The 21,783-nt window shown below is 38.2% G+C and overlaps 2 protein-coding genes across 2 annotated transcripts; both read left to right on the top strand.

Moving 5' to 3' along the window:
- Positions 1 to 6,697: 6,697 nt before the first annotated feature.
- Positions 6,698 to 8,022, top strand: LOC103999795 (transcription factor PCL1). Its single transcript, XM_009421653.3, has one exon. The coding sequence runs from the start codon at positions 6,883 to 6,885 to the stop codon at positions 7,846 to 7,848; it is 966 nt and encodes a 321-aa protein (XP_009419928.2). The 5' UTR covers positions 6,698 to 6,882; the 3' UTR covers positions 7,849 to 8,022.
- A 4,954-nt stretch (positions 8,023 to 12,976) lies between these two features.
- On the top strand, positions 12,977 to 16,307 carry LOC135671234 (protein PLASTID TRANSCRIPTIONALLY ACTIVE 16, chloroplastic-like). The gene is made up of 5 exons (XM_065179238.1): positions 12,977 to 13,537; positions 13,601 to 14,068; positions 14,143 to 14,211; positions 15,315 to 15,373; positions 15,539 to 16,307. The coding sequence occupies exons 1-5, from the start codon at positions 13,088 to 13,090 to the stop codon at positions 16,065 to 16,067; spliced, it is 1,575 nt and encodes a 524-aa protein (XP_065035310.1). The 5' UTR covers positions 12,977 to 13,087; the 3' UTR covers positions 16,068 to 16,307.
- Positions 16,308 to 21,783: the final 5,476 nt, after the last annotated feature.

The raw sequence follows: 21,783 nt of genomic DNA, 5'->3' as shown, positions 1-21,783 counted from the left end.
TTTTGTATCAAAATAGTTTCTTATTAAAATATAAATTTATTACTAAAAATAAATATTAACAGAGTAGCATAAACAATAGAATAATGAATCATCGACACACTAAATTTTTATATAAAAAACCTAATGCAAAAAAAATCATAAGACCATAGTCTATTTTAAATTTTCGCTATGACCAATAATGATAATATGTTTTCAATTAATCTTCTCCATAATTACTAAAGAATCATAATAACATCAAGAACATATATCTTGGCTCAACAATAATATATCATCATCACCATAGATGGATTTCATGAAAAAGAAAATTTAGATCTTACTAAGTGGGTCTAGCAGAAAAGCATTTCAGAGAGAATAAACTGTAGATCAATATCATTAAGATTATAGAGCTTATTCCAAGGATTTTTCATATAAAATTTGGGCCAAAACCGATGAAGTTTAACCATTTAATCATCTAGCAAAAACCTTAACTTTCTCTCTCTATTCTTTTTCTACGTCACCATAGTTTTCACCGTTTACACACACCTCTTCCGTGCACGTCTCCACTTCTCCTTTTTCTTTCTTTTCAATGCCCAAATCAATCGGTCGAAGCCTACCTATGGGCTGGACCAAATAATTCTCCCTCTCTAGCTTATATGGTGGGTTGTACTAAGCCCGCTCTTTGCCTATATGCTTCAAGTTTTTCCTTAGGCAAAGATTTTATCAACATGTATGATCCATTTTCATTGGTATACACATTTTTCAAGTATAATTCTTTCATCTCAAGCACATCACGAATCCAGTGATATTTTACATCAATATGTTTGGATCTAGAATGGTATGTTGAATTCTTAAAGAGGTGAATGATACTCTAACTATCATAGCAAATACTATATCCTTCCTGTTTCAAGCCAAATTCTTGTAGAAACTTTTTCGTCCATAAAGCTTCCTTACAAGCTTTAGTAATTGATATGTATTCAATTTCTATGGTTGACAGAGTAATACAATTCTGTAACTTAAATTATTAAGAGACTACTTCCCTTGCAAAAGTCATCAAGAACCCCGAAATGAAGTTTTTGAAATCAATATCATCTGTCATGTCTGCATCTATATGGCCCTCCAGCATAGGTTCACCATTTCCAAAACATAAACATAACCTGGAAGTATCTCTTAGATATCGTAATATCTATTTTACTATTGTCTAATGTTCCTTACCAGGATTAGAGAGAAATCGACTAACAACTCTAATTGCATGAGTTATATCTAATCTACTACAAACCATAGCATACATCAAACTACCTACTGCAGATGAGTAAGGCACTTTGGATATTTCTTTTTCTTCATTCTCATTTGTAGGATATTGTTTCAAATTAAGCTTGAAATGACCTGTAAATAGAGAACAAACTGCTTTGGCTTTACTCACGTTGAATCTTTCAAGAATCTTTTCAATATAAGTGTCCTGAGATAATCTAATCTTAAAAGATTTATTTAACTCTTTTAAGCTTCTCAATTTTACCAGCATCATAGCCAATAATCAACATATCATTAATATATAGTAGAAAAATAATAAAATCATCATCTAAAAATTTTCTTATAAATACACAATGATCATATATGGTTCTATTATATTCTTGGTTCACCATAAAGGAATTAAACTTCTTATACCACTATTTGGGTGCTTGTTCGAGTCCATATAAATTTTTCCTAAGCTTGCACACAAGATTTTCTTTTCCCTTGATTTTAAAACCTTCTGGTTGCTCCATGTAAATTTATTCTTTTAAGTCATCATAAAGAAATGTAGTTTTCACATCAAGTTGCTCAACTTCTAAGTTCAAGCGAATAGCCAAACCAAGAACAACTCGGATAGAGGATATTTTCACTATAGAAGAAAATATTTCTTCAAAGTCAATACATTTCTTCTAACTGAATCCTTTTACAACTAGTCATGCCTTATCGTTTTGAGTTATTATTTTCGGTCTTCAATTTGTAAACTCATTTATTCTTGAGAGCTTTCTTTCCTTTAGGCAACTTTACTAAATCATAGGTGTGGTTCTTAAGTAAGAATCTTATATCTTTTTGCATAGCTTTAACCCACTCATTCTTGTGCTCATGTAAAATAACTTCTTGGAAAATTTATAGATCTCTCTCATCAATAAGCATAACATACTCATGTGGATGATATCTCATAGATGGTTATCGCTCTCTTGTGGATTTTCTCAATAGAATCTCAACTAGTGGTAGAGGTGCTTATTCAAATTGTTTACTTGGTTCAGTATTATCAACTGTAGGAGCTTCATCATTGACATTCTCACCACAATCTTCTTGTTCACCTCCCTCATAATCATCATGAACTATAAGTGGAGAAACTAGACCCAAACTCTAAGGAATATAAATAGAGATTTTTGGTTTTTCAATATTATCACCGTCATCAAACAATTGATCTTCAAAAAATGTAATATCTTTGCTTCTAATAATCTTCTTATTTATTGGATCTTATAATTTGTACCCAAACTCTTTATGACCATACCTTAAGAAAATACATGCTTTTGCCTTATTATCAAGCTTGGACCTCTTATATTTGAGAATATGAACAAATGCTTTATACCCAAAAACTCTCGAGTGATCATAAGATATATCTTTTCCTGTACATACTCTTTCCAGAACATCGTCTTTCAGAGAAACTGATGAAGAAAGATTTATCAAGTTAACTATAGTTCTCATAGTCTCTCCCTAAAATGACTTAGGTAATTTAGCATGAGAAAGCATACACCTAATCATTTCTTTAATGGTTTTGTTCATTCTTTCTACCACACCATTTTGCTAAGGAGTTTTAGGAACTATTTTCTCAAGCCTAATACCATGGAATCTATAATAATTCTCAAAAGGACCCCTGTACTCACCACTATTATCTACTCGAACATACTTTAGCTTTATGTCAGTTTCTCTTTCAACACTAACATGAAACTCTTTGAAAACATCGAGTACTTGATCTTTAAATTTCAAAGCAAAAGCTTAAACTTTTCTTGAATGGTTATCAATGAAAGTAAAAAAATAAAGAACACCTCCAAGAGTTCTAGTTTGTATAGTACAAATATCAGTGTAAATCAAATCAATAACATTTAATCTTTTAGATGACGGATATGTATGAAAGGCAACTCTATGTGTTTTTTCAACTAAGTAATGATTACAAGATTTAAGAGATGTACCTTATAACTCTAACAAGAACTGATTTGTAGTAAGAGGTTTTAAGTCTCTTTTCGTTGATATGACCGAGTCTCTTATGCCAATGATCCATGTTTTCATCCTTTTAAATTGTATTAATCTCTCCTTTATGTAGCTTAGCTTTCATGATATAGAAAGAGTTTAGCTTCTTTCCTCTCGCCATAATTAGAGAACCTTTAGTGAGTTTCTATTTGATTTTACTAAAATAGTATGTAAATCCCTCATCATCAAGTCTACTTATAGATATCAAGTTAAAACATATCTGAAACATGTCTAACATTTTTTAGTATCAATTTACTCCTAGTGATGGTCTCCAAGCAAATATTTTTAGTACATACAATCTTAGATGTACCATTGTTTCCCAATCTAACATTGCCAAAATACCAATAGTATAAGATATGAAGAAATCACTATAAGAAATAACATGAAATGAAGCACTAGAGTTAATTACTCATTTACTATCCTGAGCTGCAAGACTAACATATCCGTCATCACAAACAATAACAATATTACCTTCAGTAGTAATTATCTTGGTCTCTTTCTCATTTTTCTTCCTTTCATTCTGTTCTCGCTTCCAAAACCTATTCTCTTTCTTCATATGACTTAGATTTCTTCTATATCTTTTTTATTTTTTCAATAACAAGTACACAAAAAAGAAGATTCTCCTTATTCTTTCCTTCTGGCATCTTCATTTAAGAAACTATCTTTAACCATATTTATTGTTAGAGCCCCCTTTGGCATCGAGTTACAAATTGTCACCACATACATTTTCTAACTTTTCGATAAAGAGCTGAGATGTAACAATCCTTGCATCTCATCATTTATATTCATTTTCATAGCAACCAACTTATTTGTAAGACTTTGAAACAGGCTTATATGTTTAATAATGTTACCATCATCTTTATACTTCAAATTGACAAGCTTTTTGAGGAAAGAAATTCTATTTTCTACTTTTTTTTTCATAAAGAGATTTTTTAACCTTTGCTAAATAACATTTGGTTTCATCAGAAAAATACTCATGCAAATTTATATCCATCTATCTTCTAATAACTTATACAAATCTTTGCAATAAAGCAAATATTCCATCATATGCCTCCAAGTAAAATAATTTGATGAGTTTAATTTAATCATATCGTCTGACTCTTCAATTTCAATCAAACAAGAAAAACTAATACCAAACAACCTAAAGCTCTAATACCATTTATTGGAAAAATTATTATAACAGTATAATTATTTTCTCTCTATCAAAACGAGTTTCTCATCAAAATACCAACATATTAGCAAAAATAAATATTAATCAAAGCAGCATAAATAGTATAACAATGAATCAATTATAAAGTGAGACATCGAATCTTTATGTGAAAAATCGAATGCGATAGAAACTACGAGACCGTAGTTCACTTCAAACTTTCACTGTCATCAATAATGATAATAGGTTTATAATAAATATTTTCTAGAATAATTAAAGAATCATAATAATATTAAGAACATATATCTTGGCTTAATAATAATATAACATCATTATTATAGATATATTTTATGAAAAAAAATTTTAGATCTCATCAAATAAATATAATAGAAAATGATTTCAGAGAGGATAAACTATAGAACGATAATTATAGAGTTTGTTCCAAAAATTATTCATATAAAATTTGAGTCAAAATCAATAAAATTTAACTGTTTAATCATCTAGCAAAAGCCTCTCAACCTTAAACTTTTTTTCTCCCCTGTTCTATTTTTGCGCCGCTGCAGTTTTCATCGTTCACACGCACCTCTCCCACGTACATCTCCACTTTATTTTTTTTTTATTTTTTTAATAAATTAGATTTGGATTCATTCCCCAAATCAATCGGTCCAAACCCACCTATGTGCTGGACCCAACAGATATGTTTAGGGTAATGTTAAGAGACTTATGAGGTGAGTAATCATAGAGCCGGCTTTCGATAAGAAAGGGATACGTGAAGTGGTAGCTTGGCTGGAATGCACCATAGACTTGATGACGAGAGCATGAGTCAGAGAGGCACGAGCTCGACTTTACTAAGGTGTCATGACATTTCATGACCTATATCATTCGATGATTGTAATTGATAGTGTGATTCGAAGATGAAACAAAAAGTTGACACAAAGGTGTCAACTTAGGAGCACTATCATAAAAATGCGACATTAGACAAAATATTGCTATATATAAGCACGTAATCGATGGAATAATCTCCTATTAGTATTAATGAAGAAAGATTAATTACGAAGACTTGCTAATACACCCAACACCTAACGAGTAATTATTTATGAACTTACATTATTCATTTATATTCTAAAATTTTTGTTTTTTGTTTTATTTTTTCTCTTACGTGTTTGTTGAATTATATGTAAAGCTATTCTTTTTGAGAAATATTGAGACTTGTTTGTCGCTCATTTTTTGAACTGATTAGTTTGTTATTTTATAAATCTTTCAAGACTTAACGAGGTTATATTTTAACTATTCATTCATGAACGAATAACATAAAAGTGTCTTATGACTTAGATAATTTTAATTAAGTTCATGACATAGATGGTTTCACGTTATTGTCTAGTTGATTATACATTCTTAGGTTATGTCATATTATTGCTTTTGTAATAAACTCGTTTAATCAAGTTTCCATTGATAATTTAATGCTTGACTTACTTTGATATATCAGGTTCCATTTAATTGTCAAATCTATAACCATTTAACTGATGGAATGCTCCCCTATCAGTATTGATGAGGAAAGATTATATCATATTTTTATATTCTTAATATGATGTTGTAAAGTTGATTTGATCTTGTCTCCATTCAGACATTCAAGTATTTGGTTAGTGCATAAGTAATAGATCTGAGTTCATGTATGAGCTAATGTAATATTTTTTTCTTTTAAAGTTGATTCTATCTCATCAAATTTTTTTATGTAGATTCCCTGTAAGAATGTGTGAGTTGATCACTCTTATATATCTCATCTGGTTATTAATGACATTCTCTTAAAGCATGTTGTGTTATGACTTTGATGCCTAAATCAATAAAGAACTAAGGTCCTCCTTTTTTAATGTACTAAGTTGGACACTAATGGAAAATATTCTCTTAGATATAGCACTAATTCATTAATTTATTTATGTGATCATTTCAACGATATATGTCCAGTAGCCTTAATTGGTTGTTCGAGTTGTATCGGATTTCAATTAGTTATCAAAGCCACAACAACCAACCCATGACATCATAAAACCGTCAATGTGTTTACCGTAACAGATAAAACCGCCGAGCAGTTCGAATACGCATCGCCCCATCTCAACGGCCTCGAGAGTCGGCTAATACGCGATATCGGAGAGGGATTGCATTGTGGAGTCTAACCATTATAGAAACATACACGCGAGAAAAGGAACACAAGAAAAAGGGCTTAAAAAGGGCGTCCCAAAATATCAAGGAATCGGTCCACGTGTCAGTCCCGACAAATATCAATCTGCCATCCGACTTGCACTTTTCTAACACACACACACACAAAAAAAATCTGCCCCCAACCCCAAAATATCCACCACAGTACTCCGTCGCCTCCATCTCCCCCTCACCTCCTTCCGCCCAAATTCTTGATTCCCCATCGATTTCGTCCCAAGGGGGCCTTCCTCCTGTGAGAAGCTCTCCGTGTTCGTCTTTAGAGGGTGGGGATTGGGATCATTGCGATGGGCGAAGAGGCTGGAGACGCCTACTGCGACCGGATCTCCGCCTCCGGACGCGGAGGCGGCGACGAGGGTAGGGTCGTCGAGTGGGAGCTTGGCCTCCCCGGCGGACACCACCTCGTCTCACTGTCGCAGACTCTGATCCCGCCGGAGCTCGCCTCGGCCTTCCGGATCAACCCCGAGCCCGCCCGTACCCTTCTCGACGTCCACCGTGCCTCCCAGCACACCGTCTCCAACCTCCGCCGCGCTGCACCCTCCCCCGCCGCCGCCGCTGCTCTCCGATACTTCCACCCCTTCCCCTCGCCCGCAGCCGACGACGACGACGACGACGACGACGACGACGACGACGACGACGACGACGACGACGACGACGGAGACCACCCCGTGGCCGTCGAGGGCGACGAGCACTCGCGTAAGGCCCCGCGGATGGACTCCGCTTCCCCATCCCCCGCCGAGGAGGCCGAGTCCTTCGCCCCCCCGCTGGAGAACTCCAACGACGATCAATCCGTCCGGACCCTTAAGCGGCCGCGCCTCGTCTGGACGCCGCAGCTCCACAAGCGGTTCGTCGACGTGGTGGCGCACCTCGGCATCAAGAACGCCGTGCCGAAGACCATCATGCAGCTGATGAACGTGGAGGGGCTGACGAGGGAGAACGTGGCCAGCCATCTCCAAAAGTACAGGCTTTACCTGAAGAGGATGCAGGGGCTGTCGAACGAGGGGCCGTCGTCGTCCGACCATCTCTTTACCTCGACCCCGGTGCCGCAGAGCCTCCGCGAGCAGCAGTTGCCGATGTCCGTGCCCTACGCCATGCCCACCATGATTCCGATGCCGGTCTTCGGCATGGCTCATCCACATGCCCATGGAAATCCGATGGTTCCGGTCAACAACAACCAGGTGGGCGGGGCTTTTCATGGATTCGAGGGGCATCATCCACATGGAGATTTTGGGGAGCGCCCAAAGGATTGGTGACGCCATGAGACAGGTTCGGATCGTTTCATATGCTCTTGTTCCTGCTGATGCTGAACGATGAAGGAATAACTTTACTAAAAGAGTAAGGTCTCGTGGTACTCTCTCTGTGACATCATTCTTTGTGAGGAATGCTCGTTCATCTTCTACTTTAATCAATTTGCTCTTAAATCTCCATGGCGTAGGTTGAGCTACTACTTTTGGATTCTGTTCATTTGTTGTGCATTAGTAGGCTATTGGTGTTTGTGTAAATTGTCGGGGAAAAGGAAAAGAAAACTTAGAAGCACGATTAGACCAAGATAACTCTGGTTGCTTGCTGTTATGTACCACTTGTATGTGCACAACACATCATAGCACATTAGACTCGGTACCACTAGGCAAACAAGCAACCCAGAGAGTCTTTCAGATTCAGAAATATCTATTCGATGACTAACTAGCCTATTAGATGATTAGCTTCAGAGAGATCTTAAGTTAAACAGATGCTCTCTTCTGTGTGTGCCAAGGAGATTTTGTTGGTTGGTATCTCTAGTTATTCATCTATTGTTCTGTTGTGTGCTATCATTTGATAAGCATTGCATCTGATGATTGATTATATTTTCGTTTAACAATCATTTTTTTTTCTGCTTTTGGCTCAAGATAATAGGATAATCTCTCTTTGAGATCCTGAATCACACATGTATATTTAATGCTTGATTTCATACTAGCCTTATGGATGCTTGTGCTATAGAATATTTTTAAATCATCTAATATTAGTTATTCTATAATTATCTTGCAGTAATAATCTGCATTCAGAAATTTTTTTAATCATATGAAGAAGACTAATTTTGCATTACAAGTTGATAGAGTCAATGATGATGGTTGACATAGAGTGGTCCCTATTACACTAGCATAGGAATGCCACCACAAATTGTCAAAGTCTCAAATTCTTTATAGCATAGAGTGGTTTTAATTCTCAATAACAAACCCTTGCTGGATCAGTATGAGTCTGGTATATACCGACATACCGACACATAATACACCGGCATACTAGTCAGCACTGAATGAGGAGAATAGGAAGGGAGGAGGAAGAAGAATCACTGGAGGAGGAGGAGGATGAGATGAAGTACCAGACAGGTAGGCAATGGTGAGTGATGGGCAGCATTAGCAGTAGGTAACAACAATGACGAATTAGCGAGCAATGAGAGACGGATCGAGATAAGGAAGAGTGGGCAATGGAGAAAGAGAGAGAGGATATTAGAAAGATTTCAATAACTGTGAAAACTTGAAAAGTGAAGCAGAGGGTTAACATGCTTATTGGACTGAAGCAGAGCGAAAAGCCTTGGTTTGCATGCCGATTGAAGTGGGGACCATTAAATACCATCTAGTACATCCTGATTTAGGCAAATTGAGATCTAGTGCTTCTAGTATTACCAAAATTACTTTAATGAAATTTGTGCTCTTTCATTTTGATGCATTCCTTCTCTCTCAGGTAGGATGGAGATATATTCCGTTGACTACATATTTTTGGCCACATGTGTCCAAATGTCAGTTACTATTAAGTAATTATCGGGAAGCTATCAATATAATTGATGCATGAAATGTGTCCATTGGTACAATATTGTTCATGCTTTTATTTGTATCGTTCCGTGACTTATTCTATTATATTTCTTAATTTTTGGCCACATGTGTACAAATGTCAGTTACTATTAAGTAATTGATGAATCAAATTAACATAAGCCTTAACCTATTGCTTTGTGTGCACAGGTGCACATACACACAGATATATACAAATATTATACAAATACACATGCATATGGAAACATATATAAATAATTAACATCAAACTGAAGCTGCATGTCTTTGCTTGTCATTGAGCTTTGTTGGTGGCAATATCAGTAGTAGAACTCACAGCTGTGATATATCTTTTAATTATTTCTAAAGAAGTTTTAGTTTCATCAGCCTCTACCTCTTTGCAGTTTGCACCACTAGTTAGCATTGTCTTTGTGATACATCTATGAATCTCTGGAGTTGTGTATCACCATGATCAGTTTTAGCTTATACATCATCCACATGCACATATATATCACCATAATCAGTTTTAGCTTATACATCATCCACATGTACACACACATGCACATATATACATATTATGTATATAGATGTTTGTAAATGATTTTTTAATGGTAATGGTCTGCTTCCTATTAGAGCTTTTAGAGGGAGACACTAAACTTTTTCCTGACTTACCTCTTTACCCTTACCTTTTCACAGGAGCACCATTCGTTGCGACTCATGCGTCCAGCGTGTGACTAAGAGTCGCAACGACATAGAGTGTCTGTCGCATGCAATGCGTGCGAGTGGCCACGTTGTTGCTTGCCTGTCACACGCAGCATGCAGGGCACCTGCAACGTGCCATGTGGCATGCTCATTATGACTTTGGAGTCTTGAATTGGTGGAAAAAGGTTATAAATAGTCCCTTCCGCTGCCTGCTGTTTTTTTTCCAAAAAGAACTAACTCGCTATTGTTTTCGGCTTTCTCATTCCGTTGGCTTTCCAATGATATTTATTCTTCCCATAATTTCTTTTCCAATTCTTCTTTCTTTGGTGGTGCTAGATCATATTCCCCAAATCTCCACATTCTTTTTCACAAAATCCCTAGTTTGATTTCAACATTTAACCTGTTTATACTTTAATCAAAGGTTATATTTCATATTATTACACTAACACTCCAGCATCTATCCTTGTCATCTCCCATAACACATATAAACTGATGATGGCAGCTAAGAGACCACTCAGGATGGATAGTCTACATGATTTAGAATTTGTGTATAATCTTGTGTAGAAGAGTTCCTTTGAGTCTTCTGCTGCCCTCCCATTAATGTTGTTTTGCATACTTGATTGATTTAAAATTCTTAAGAAATTGGAACATATTGCCTTTGAAAATGCTAGATGCTAGATAAGGATTCATGGTTGTCATGAAAATATCTGATCCATGTCGACAGAAATGAATTGATGGCTATACCTCGTATCACTGTAAAGGTTCACTATGCTTTAGTACTACAGATTATTATCTTCAGTGAATAACATGAATCCCATTTCATAAGAAGACTGTCACTACAATTATAATTGAGAAATTTTGTGTCATGCAAACCAAGTCAAAAGTCAGAATATCATGTTGCATATATCCATTGCTAATCTATGTAAAAGTTGAGATACAGAGTAGAGGAAAGGGCAGTGGAGTAGATTCAGTTTATGTTCATAACAAGGCTGTTTAAGCAATCAAAGGCATCAACTTTTCCTCTTTTAGACTGGCAAGGCAATGACTGTAGTAGGGAAAGAACATCATTTTAGGTTCTCAAATATGATCTAATATCACAATATGTGTATGTGCTTTGTCCTCCCCTTTTTTATCCTAAAGAATGTGTAGTGTACTATAAATACTTGACAATTTGATACATCTTTGCCTGATTGGTGTCATCTTCTATTTGATCAAGAATCATAATTTCCTTGTTCTCATCTTGGGCAACAGTGATGGCAATAGACACTCTGCTCCTCTTCTTTTGTCACAATCTTATGCTTAATGCTTTCATATATTCTGTTGATCCAAGCCTCAAAGATTCATCTATTAAAAAGTTAGTGCCATGGTGTTTTACATTCAGGATTTCTGGCTTCATGCATGGTGCAGGTAATTCATCAATTTTTTTTTGTCTCAAACAACACAAATATGCTCTCTCATTTCTTCTAACACAACTGCCAATTCCTTCTTTCTTGTGTGTCATACAATTCCTACATTGCATGCCTCTACAAGTTTATCCTTCTAGTGATCATAGCACCATATGACAGGCTTAAGTTCTCTTTTCAGTTAATCCATTAAACTAGGTTCTTCACTGGTGGTTCATATGACCTCATATATATATATATATATATATATATATATATATATATATATATATATATATATATATATATATATATATATATATATATATATACCCCTTTGGCATTGTGTCATAAGGTTTGTGATCCTTCTATTTGTGAAATTATAAATGAATCTTCTGTTCTATATAAGCATGTTAAGGAGGAGATGGATATTTTACTCAAGGATCTATCTATTTAACATGCTAATACTCTAATTAGTGCCTATTTTAGATTTTTTTCTCTAAATAATAGTATCCATAAGATTGACATCCTATAATTTAAATATTGGTATGATGGTGATGCATCAGACCTATTTATCAAAGTTTAAATATTTTTATTTGTATGTAAAATATTAGTATGATGATATTATATTATACGTATTTAGCAAAGATTAAGTATTTGAAATCTCATCTTATACATTTTACTTTTAAAATATTGCTCTAATCATGATGTATCAAACCCATTTACTAAAGATTAATGGTTGATGTTCGAAACATTATTCAATATATTTTTATATATAAACTATTGATGTGGTAATTATGTAACTTACTAAATACTGAGAGTTTCAAAAGTTTATTTAATATATTCGATAGATACATAAAACACTGATGATGATGGTGTATTGGACCCTCTTAACAAATACTAATAAATTAAGATCTCATTCGATATATTTATATTTTAAAATGTACTAACAATCTTATCATAAACATTGATTTGTGCCGCCAAACATACTATTATTTATTTAAAGGACAGTGAAAATGTTCCCATGGAACACAGCAAAGGCAAGACGATATGTGCATGGTTTTACTATAGCGATCAATACAATCTAAAACCAAATTGTTTAATGATCATACAATCTACTCCGTTTTGCCACGTATCGGGAGACCAAATTGAACCGAGTTGGGTTAGGCGAACGGGTCGCATCAAGATTAAACTGAACCGAACCGGTTCATATTGAGTCAGTTTTGCACTCTTTCAGGAAGAATAAATGGATCGGGTTGGCTAACGGTTTCGTGTATTGTTTGAGCTTTATGTGGAATAATGTCATCACAAAATTGAGGTGGATATGGTCGTATAATTTCGTGACCGCGAGGTCGTGGATTGGGTCTTCTGCTGATTGGATCCTGCTTATAATTTGTGGGTCTTGCGTCATAACAACAAACGTCTGGTGCGCGGACTCCGCGCGCAGATAATGATAACATGGCGTCGTCCTATTGGCCCATTCGTGCCGCAGCTCATCCACTCGCCACATCTCCATCCTTTTACCGGCGCCAAGCTCGCCATCCCAGTTTGGCCGGAGGAGCCTGAGACGCCCAACAATACACCAAGTACAACCTCCGTCTCCTCTCATGGCGCCTGCGCTCACCTCCAACTCCTTCCGCATCGCGCCTGGTGGTGGCCGCCGCCGCCTCTGCTCGACGCGCGAGCACAAGTCCCTCAAGACGGTGACGGCCCAAGCCAGGCAGAACCTGTTCAGCTTCGGGAAGCCGCAAGGAGATGCTTCGTCGGAGGAGGAAGCGAAGGGGGAGGGATCTGCCAACAAAGCCAACCGTTTCTTCATCGATTTCGGCAAAATCCCCGACGCCAAGTCCCTCGTTCCGGTTGTGACGTCTCCGTCGACGACGCTGTTCGCCAGCACGAGGCGGAAAGACCCTCGCACGGTCTTCGTTGCCGGCGCCACGGGGCAAGCCGGCGCAAGGATTTCCTGGGCGCTCCTTCGCCAGGGTTTCAGCGTCAGGGCCGGCGTGCCCGATCTACCCTCCGCTCAGGATCTCGCCCGTGTCGTCTCAACGTACAAGGTATGCTCGTTTAGATCGATGTAAGCTCGGGAAGGACTTAACTTGATGCGTTCAATGCAACAGATCATCTCGCCGGAGGAGTCGAAGCGGTTGAACGCGGTGGAGTCGTCGTTCAGCGACGCCGAGTCGATCGCGAAGGCCATCGGCCTCGCCACCAAGGTGGTCGTCACGGTCGGCGCCGCGGAGAACGGACCGTCGGCCGAGGTCACCACCGACGACGCCCTCGAGGTCGTCCGCGCAGCCCAGCTCGCTGGCGTGGGCCACGTCGCTGTGGTTTACAACTCGGGGCCCGGTGGGTTCTCCGGCCAGTCCACATACAACGTGCTCGACGGAATCAGCTCCTTCTTCTCCAACCTCTTTGCTCGGTCTCAGCCGCTGACGCTGGGGGAGTTCCTCTCCAAAGTGGCAGAGTTGGACGTGAGCTACACACTCATCAAGGCCGCCTTCACCGAGGACTACTCGGACGAGAGCTCATATGGATTGGTGGTATCAGAGGAAGGGAGCACCACCGGAACAGCAAGTGAATTCAAGGTATCATAGGCGACGGCTAGCTTTCATCAACAACATCAATGGCGATGACCTGCACCCTGAATCTTACTTTGCAGGTCTCGAAGTCGCAGATTGCCAAACTGGTGGCTGATGTATTCTCAGATACCTCTATTGCAGAGAATAAGGTATGCAACCTGCCCTGCCTTTTCTCTTTGAACACATTCATGAAGATAAAGCATTGAACTTGGATTTAGTAAGGCATGCAATTTTTATCTCAGTAACCTTGATTGTCCTGTTGCTTCAGCAAATTTTGATCCCTTTGATTGGTTCTTCATTCTGTACTTGATAGCTATTTGGATGTGAGTTTGGATGTTGTAATTTGCATCCAAATAATGATTTACATTTGAAGAATAGCTTCTGTATGTAAATTTGTTTTGGTTGGAAATATTCAAAAAAGAATTCAAATAGAAATAGACTGGACTTAGACTTGAGCTTGTACCCTTAATTTGGTTGTAGCTTATAGACTAATATAATATTTGACGATACATATATACATATGTTTCAAGATACTATACCTGATCGCATCAGTTACATCCAAATCCAAAGAGTCAATATATATAATTGTAGTTCAACTTGTAGAGATGGATATTATAGATCAATATAGTCTTTGTGCAGGGAAATATAATAGTATAAGATAGGAAATAAGGATTACGGATGAGCCTTACATTTCTCAATTGAAAGTTAAATTCTTTTACAATATGAATGATTAACTTCAGAATTCAAACCAGATATTCGATAGTTAAGTTGAAGTACTTGGGTACATGAAGTTTACTCTCTTAATTCATGAGTCGAATTTGGATTCTTCAAGAGTATGCCTTCTCTTCCAATATAATACAAATAATAATGTCACAATAATTTTATTGTTATTTTTCTTTGTGTGTGTAAACATAAGCAGAAGCTTGTTTTGATTGTTCTGTTGGCTTAAAGAGTTTCCAATTTCTTGCCATTTATTATGTCTGTTCTGATTGCTCTGATAACCTAAGTGAGATTTCGATATTGATTACCAATAGAAAGAAATATTACTCCCAAACTCCAATTCACAATGATACAATCCAAGTCATGTATAATCTTCTACTTTGATTCTGCTAAACTCTGGGATCTATGTATTTACCATTTCATGGTTTGTGAGAACAGCACATCTGTCATAAAGAATTGTGAAACCACACTATAAAATGGTGTGCTTGCTCTCATGCAGGAGTTGTGAATAAGCTTTCTTGTGTTTTTGCAGGTCGTTGAAGTCTCCACCAGCCCATCAGCAACCTCAAAACCCACACAAGAACTTTTCGGGTAAACAAGCCACACATGGCAACTCCTAGTATGCATCTTTCGGTGGATTAACCAAGAATTATAAGCTTATTTCTGTCAGAAACGGTAGAAATTAGTTGCAATTACTTTGCTTGATTAGAACAGCTACAATGACTATGTCACAACAATAATCTTCATTGTCCTCAGTGCGATACCCGAAGATGGAAGAAGGAAAGCCTACGCCGAAGCCGTGGCGAAGGCAAAGGCAGCGGAGGAGGCAATGCGAGCTGCAGCGAAAGCTACCGAGGCTGAAGAGGCAGCGAAAAAGCTGGAAGAAGAGGTGAAGAAGCTGTCGGAGAAGAAAACCCGAGCCACCAACCTCAACAAGGAAGCTCAGCGGCGAGTGGTGGAGGCAGGGTCTTCGCTTGACAACCTCTTCATTAAAGCCAAGGGACTCGGCAACGACTTCTCCTGGGACAAACTGAGCACTCAGGTAACAGCAGCGGTGTCTCAGATCAACAACAACGACACCGAGGATATGGAGGAGAAGAAAGCGAGGACGCAGATTGCCACCGTTAGAGGCCAAGCTAAGGCTCGGAATTTGCCATCCAAGAAGGCAGTAGTGAAGAAGCCTCCCCAGAAGCCAAAGCCCAAGCAGCCAGATCCCACGCCAGAGGTGAAGAACATCTTTGGTGGCCTCTTCAAGCAAGAAACAATCTACATCGATGATGATTGAGTAATTTTAGCTCCTTGACAATGACAATCTCTCTCTCTCTCTCTCTCTCTCTCTCTACTGAGCTATTCTGTTCAAGTGGCTGTTGGATTCTTTTTGTATCTCCATGCATGAGTTCATGTAAACTGCTGCAGTCCAGGGAATTCAGAACCTGATCTCTCCAAGAGTTGATGGAACAGCACAAATCATATACATGTTTTGCTCCTGAATTCAAGGAATTGACAGAAATCTTTAGATGCTGGATGATGCAGTCAGATCACACATCCTCTGCTTTCACGATGCTCAATACTATATTGTCCTATTAAATTGAGCTACCTTTAAGATGCTTAAGATGATTGATCCTACTTTTAAATCTTATAGTTTTAGAAGTAAGATGATTGATCCTACTTTCAAATCTTAGTTTTTGAAGTCGGAGAAGAAGTCTGATTTGGTGATTTGGGGTGAAACCTAATATGGAGGTCTAACTAATAAGTGGAACTATTGGAGATGTTCAAATTGATGTAGGATTAATGGAGTGATGTGTGGTGAGAAAAAAATAAAGGGTGTAGTGAGAAATGGAAGTGAAAGAGCTTGAGAAAAATAAATATTAATAATGAGAATGCTAAGTCATTTTTATAATCATGACTTGTTTAACTTTTCGATTAGTTTGAGTAATGATTTAATAAATCTATACACGTAAGTTTAAAATAACTATGTAAATAAAAACAAGGCGGGGGGAGGGAAGGGGAGCCAGGTTAAAAGGCTTGCTTTGGGAGAAAATACTGAAAACAAAGCATGTCAAGTGCTAGTCCTAAACATTACTTAAGTTTTAAGGGCACAGAATATTCCTCCCGCAAACAACTATTAACACAACTAGAAAAGACCTAATGCTCTTGGCCATGAACAGTGAAACGATGGTTAAGCAAATGGTACAGTGGAAGAGATGGTGAATAGGATGGTAAAATGCTCTTAACACATCTAAGTTGTCAGACTTGTCATTTGTTCATCCGAACTCCTAGCGAATTTCTGGTGAACTTCTGACGCATCGTTTGAACCTTCGGCGTATCACCCAATCTATTGGCATATTGACTCCCGCAACATCCGATCTTCGCGCAACATTCGATTCTTCCGACCCGATGTCTGATCTTTGACTCTGGCCCAATGTCTGATTCTTTTGCTTTAATTGTTTTATCTTTTCATCTCTATAATAATTCACTCGACCCATCAACTGTAGATGTATTAGGCCACTAAGCTGTAGTCCCCAGATGATATAGGAGAATCTAATCCATTAGACTTGTCTATCCTCAATTACCGTGTACCTATAGTCTCTTATCCATCTAATATCTCAGAGACTATATACCGAGTATGGTGCTGTTAGGCCCATACAATTTCTACACGAGTCTCGTTTTAATTGGATTCTCTTGGAGAACTCTTTCTCTCTCAATCCGAATGACCCTAGCCAAGGATTTGTCTGAGCAAGAATACATGGGATATTCCTTTCATGACACCGAGAGTGGATGATCTTCTATCAACACTTAATAGTCCTTGTAAGATTGACTACCACTCCCGATGACTAGCTGTGCTAGATTTGGAACTTCTAGGCTTATAAGTCTAGTATCAAAAAATAGAGTACTCATATAGGACATCCTTGGCGTCTCAAGTCTAAAGACCAAGTACACCACTAGGACATCAGAATCGCTGTCTAACAATAAGGTATTATTAACCATCTAGCATTCTATGAGCGGATCAATTAGTGAACTCATTCTCTAATGAACATATGCACTGTATCCCTAGTGTCCCCACACGAGTAGCTATGAGACCAACTGTATCCATCATATAGATGGGTATACAGCACACCAGTCTGTCTGGTTATCTCAATATCTCTCTCGAGTAACCTATGACCAGGATTATTTAGGATCTGTGTTTAAAGGCGAATCGGTCTCATTATCATGATATCATCATGATCTGATTCCCATTGCAAATATCCATGGACATCATAATATATTCATGCAACAAGCAATATAAAGTGATAAAATACTAAATAATAATAATAAGCAAAAAGACTGCATGTCAAGTCACACGTTCCATCACTCACGTGATTAGCTTACAGGGCACTTATAACTAGCAATCTCCCACTTAACCTAAAGCTAATCACCTCCATGTTTGATCCCCATCAAGCACCTATGACGCTTAAAGACAATATAAGACAACGACTTTGTTAGTAGATTTGTGATGTTATCTTTAGATAGAACTCTTCTTTCCACTACTATATCTCCTCGGGTCACGATCTCTCTAATTAGGTGGAACCTCCTCAGAATATGTTTAGACTTCTGATGAGACCTGGGTTCCTTCGCTTGAGTAATCACCCAGTTGTTGTCATAATGTAAGGGAATCGACTTCTCGCTGCTCGGTACGACTGCTAGATGTATGATAAACTTCTTCATCTAGACTCCCTCCTTTGCTACCTCTACTATAGCAATGTACTCTGCCTCTGTAGTCGAGTTAGCAGCAGTATCTTGCTTGAAACTCTCCAACATACTACTCCTCCATTCAGGGTGTACACATACCCCGAATTTAACTTGCTATCATCAATATCGGACTAAAAACTCGAGTTTGTGTAGCTTTCATCCCTGAGGCTACTACATTCATATATTAGTAAAAGATCATTAGTCCTTCTAAGGTATTTAAAGGTAGAATTTACTGCTTTCCAATGCTCCAAGCTTGGATCCACTTGATACCTGCTCATGACACTCAGAGCATGCGCTATATCAAGTCTGATACATAGCATGACATAGATGATAGACCCTATCATTGAGGCATAGGGTATCATATCTATGTTTGTCATTTCTTTAAAAAGCGATATCCCATGTCTCATCGGTATGAGAACTCTCTTGACATTTTTCATGTCAAACCTTTTGACAATAATGTCTATATACCTGGACTGAGACAAAACAAGCATTCTCTTGGATCTATCTCTATAGATCAAAATCCCTAAGATATAGGATGCTTCCCCTAAGTCCTTCATGGAGAAGTGTCTAGATAACAAGTCTTTACTATGAATAATATTCCTACATCATTCCCAATAATCAGGATGTCATTCACATATAATACCAAGAAGGTGATAGTGCTCCCACTTACCTTCATGTACATACAAGGCTCATCTTCATTCTTAACGAAGTCATAAGATCTGATCGTCTCATCAAATCTTATGTTCCAACTTCGGAAAGCTTGCTTCAGTCCATAAATAGACCTAAGCAACCTATATATCTTATATGGGTAGTCCTTGGACACGAATCCCTTAGGCTGTATCATATACACTTCCTCCTCGAGATTGCCATTGAGAAATACAGTTTTCACATCCATCTACCAGATCTCGTAATCATAGTATGCTACAATAGCCAATAGAATTTGGATGAATTTTAGCATGGCTACGGGTAAGAATGTTTCATTATAATCAACACTTTGCCTTTGACGATGCCCCTTAACTACTAACCTTGCTTTATAGATCTCTACCTTTCCATCGATTCCGATCTTCTTCTTGAAGATCTACTTGCAACTGATGGGTATAATACCCTCAGGTGTATCAATTAGGTTCCAAACCTTATTAGAGTATATGGAATCCATTTTAGAATTTATGGCTTCTTGCCAATTCCCGGGGTCTATACTCGTAATAGCCTCCTTGTAGGTTTGAGGATTAATATCCTCAACATCCTCTCCTCTAATATGTCCCACATATATCTCAAAAGGATGTGATACTTTAATGGACCTATGTAAAGTCAAAACTTGTGTGCTAGGTACCTGAACAGACTCGGGTTGTGAAGTGGTGCTTGAGCTAGGTTTGTTAAATCTCGAATCTTGATGATGAAACCAATTGTAGTGTTGTTCTAATATACGTTTGAGTGACACAGGGATAATGTTGATCAAGAGAGGCAAATTGATTAAAGTAGGAGAAATCAGACGTTGGGCCTGAGTGAATATGTTAGAATATTGGACGTCGGGTCGGAGGAACGGTGACATGTCGGCAGAAAGTTTCGAGTCGAGAATTCGGGCATCGGGCCTAGAAGAGCAGACATTATGCAAAGGAAATCAGAGTTGTGGAGGTCAACATGCCGATTAGGCAAAAGCCGCAAAAGGGGATGATACACCGAAGGATCGGACGAAGCACTAGAAGAACCAATGACATGCCGGACAACACACGATTAGTGCTTGTAATAATTTGCCTAGATCGAGTTAGGTTTTAGAGTCTAATTGAGTTAGTTTAAAATGTAATTAGACCAACTCAATCAGGGGCCAACTAGGCCCAAAATAGGGGCTATTTTGGGCCAAGATAAAAGGCCCATTAAGTGACCTAAGTTTGGGTTGTGTTGGGCTAAGTGGAAGGTCCAAATAGTGACCCAACAGGTTGTACCATCGTGGCACAGTCTCCGAGACTGTGTCAGGCGGTGGTACTGCCCAGACACAGTCTTCCAGGCGGTGGTACCGCCCAGTGTTAGTGCTGCAGGCGATGGTACCGCTAGCACCTGAGAAACTTAGGATGAGACATTTTTAGGTTCCAAGTTTGAATCAACTTGAGGTCTATAAATACCTCTCTCATCTTTGGTTAAGACACACAAGCACAGAGAGTTTAAAAGTGAGAAAACGCTGTAGAAATCACTTAAGAAATCCCCTTCTCTAGCCTAAACTTAGAATTTTGTTTAGAGAGGAGTGTGTGCTTATAAAGGTTGTCTTCTAAACCTGTGAAAAGGAGAAGAGGGGTGTAAAAGGGTAGTTGATTTTTGCCCATTTAAAGGAAGATCGATAGTGGATGCTGGTGGCCTCGACTGAAGAGGAATCAGCGGAGTGGATGTAGATCACGATGACCGAACCACTATAAAAATCTAGTTTGTGTTTCCTTCTTGCAATTTACTTTTATAGCAAACTGTCTTTCCTCCTTACAGTGCTTTTACTATGCCTACGCTTACGAACAAGCATTAAATTTCAAGTTATCTTCCGAGTTCGGTTTTTATTTTACGAAACATTTTTAGAACCGATGTTTTTACCACTGCACTAAGTTTGGGTTGTGTTGGGCTAAGTGGAAGGTCCAAATAGTGACCCAACAAGTTGTACCATCGTGGCACAGTCTCCGAGACTGTGTCAGGCGGTGGTACTACCCAGACACAGTCTTCCAGGCGGTGGTACCGCCCAGTGTTAGTGCTGCAGGCGATGGTACCGCTAGCACCTGAGAAACCTAGGATGAGACATTTTTAGGCTCCAAGTTTGAATCAACTTGAGGTCTATAAATATCTCTCTCATCCTTGGTTAAGACACACAAGCACAGAGAGTTTAAAATTGAGAAAACGCTATAGAAATCAATTAAGAAATCCCCTTCTCTAGCCTAAACTTAGAATTTTGTTTAGAGAGGAGTGTGTGCTTATAAAGGTTGTCTTCTAAACCTGTGAAAAGGAGAAGAGGGGTGTAAAAGGGTAGTTGATTTTTGCCCATTTAAAGGAAGATCGATAGTGGATGCTGGTGGCCTCGACAGAAGAGGAATCAGCGGAGTGGATGTAGATCACGATGACCGAACCACTATAAAAATCTAGTTTGTGTTTCCTTCTTACAATTTACTTTTATAGCAAACTGTCTTTCCTCCTTACTGTGCTTTTACTATGCCTACGCTTACGAACAAGCATTAAATTTCAAGTTATCTTCCGAGTTCGGTTTTTATTTTATGAAACATTTTTAGAACCGATGTTTTTACCAC

The sequence above is a fragment of the Musa acuminata genome, unplaced genomic scaffold (assembly GCF_036884655.1).
Source record: "Musa acuminata AAA Group cultivar baxijiao unplaced genomic scaffold, Cavendish_Baxijiao_AAA HiC_scaffold_1138, whole genome shotgun sequence".
Taxonomy (NCBI): domain Eukaryota; kingdom Viridiplantae; phylum Streptophyta; class Magnoliopsida; order Zingiberales; family Musaceae; genus Musa; species Musa acuminata.
The sequence above is the reverse complement of the archived record's forward strand: the minus strand, read 5'-3'. Positions and strand labels throughout refer to the sequence as shown.

Excerpts from the sequence above, each read along its gene's own strand:
- LOC135671234 (XM_065179238.1), top strand. The coding sequence starts at position 13,088 with ATGGCGCCTGCGCTCACCTCCAACTCCTTCCGCATCGCGCCTGGTGGT. Across the intron at positions 14,212-15,314 it reads CCTCTATTGCAGAGAATAAG|GTCGTTGAAGTCTCCACCAG; the intron begins GTATGCAACCTG and ends GTGTTTTTGCAG. Across the intron at positions 15,374-15,538 it reads CCCACACAAGAACTTTTCGG|TGCGATACCCGAAGATGGAA; the intron begins GTAAACAAGCCA and ends CATTGTCCTCAG.
- LOC103999795 (XM_009421653.3), top strand. The coding sequence starts at position 6,883 with ATGGGCGAAGAGGCTGGAGACGCCTACTGCGACCGGATCTCCGCCTCC.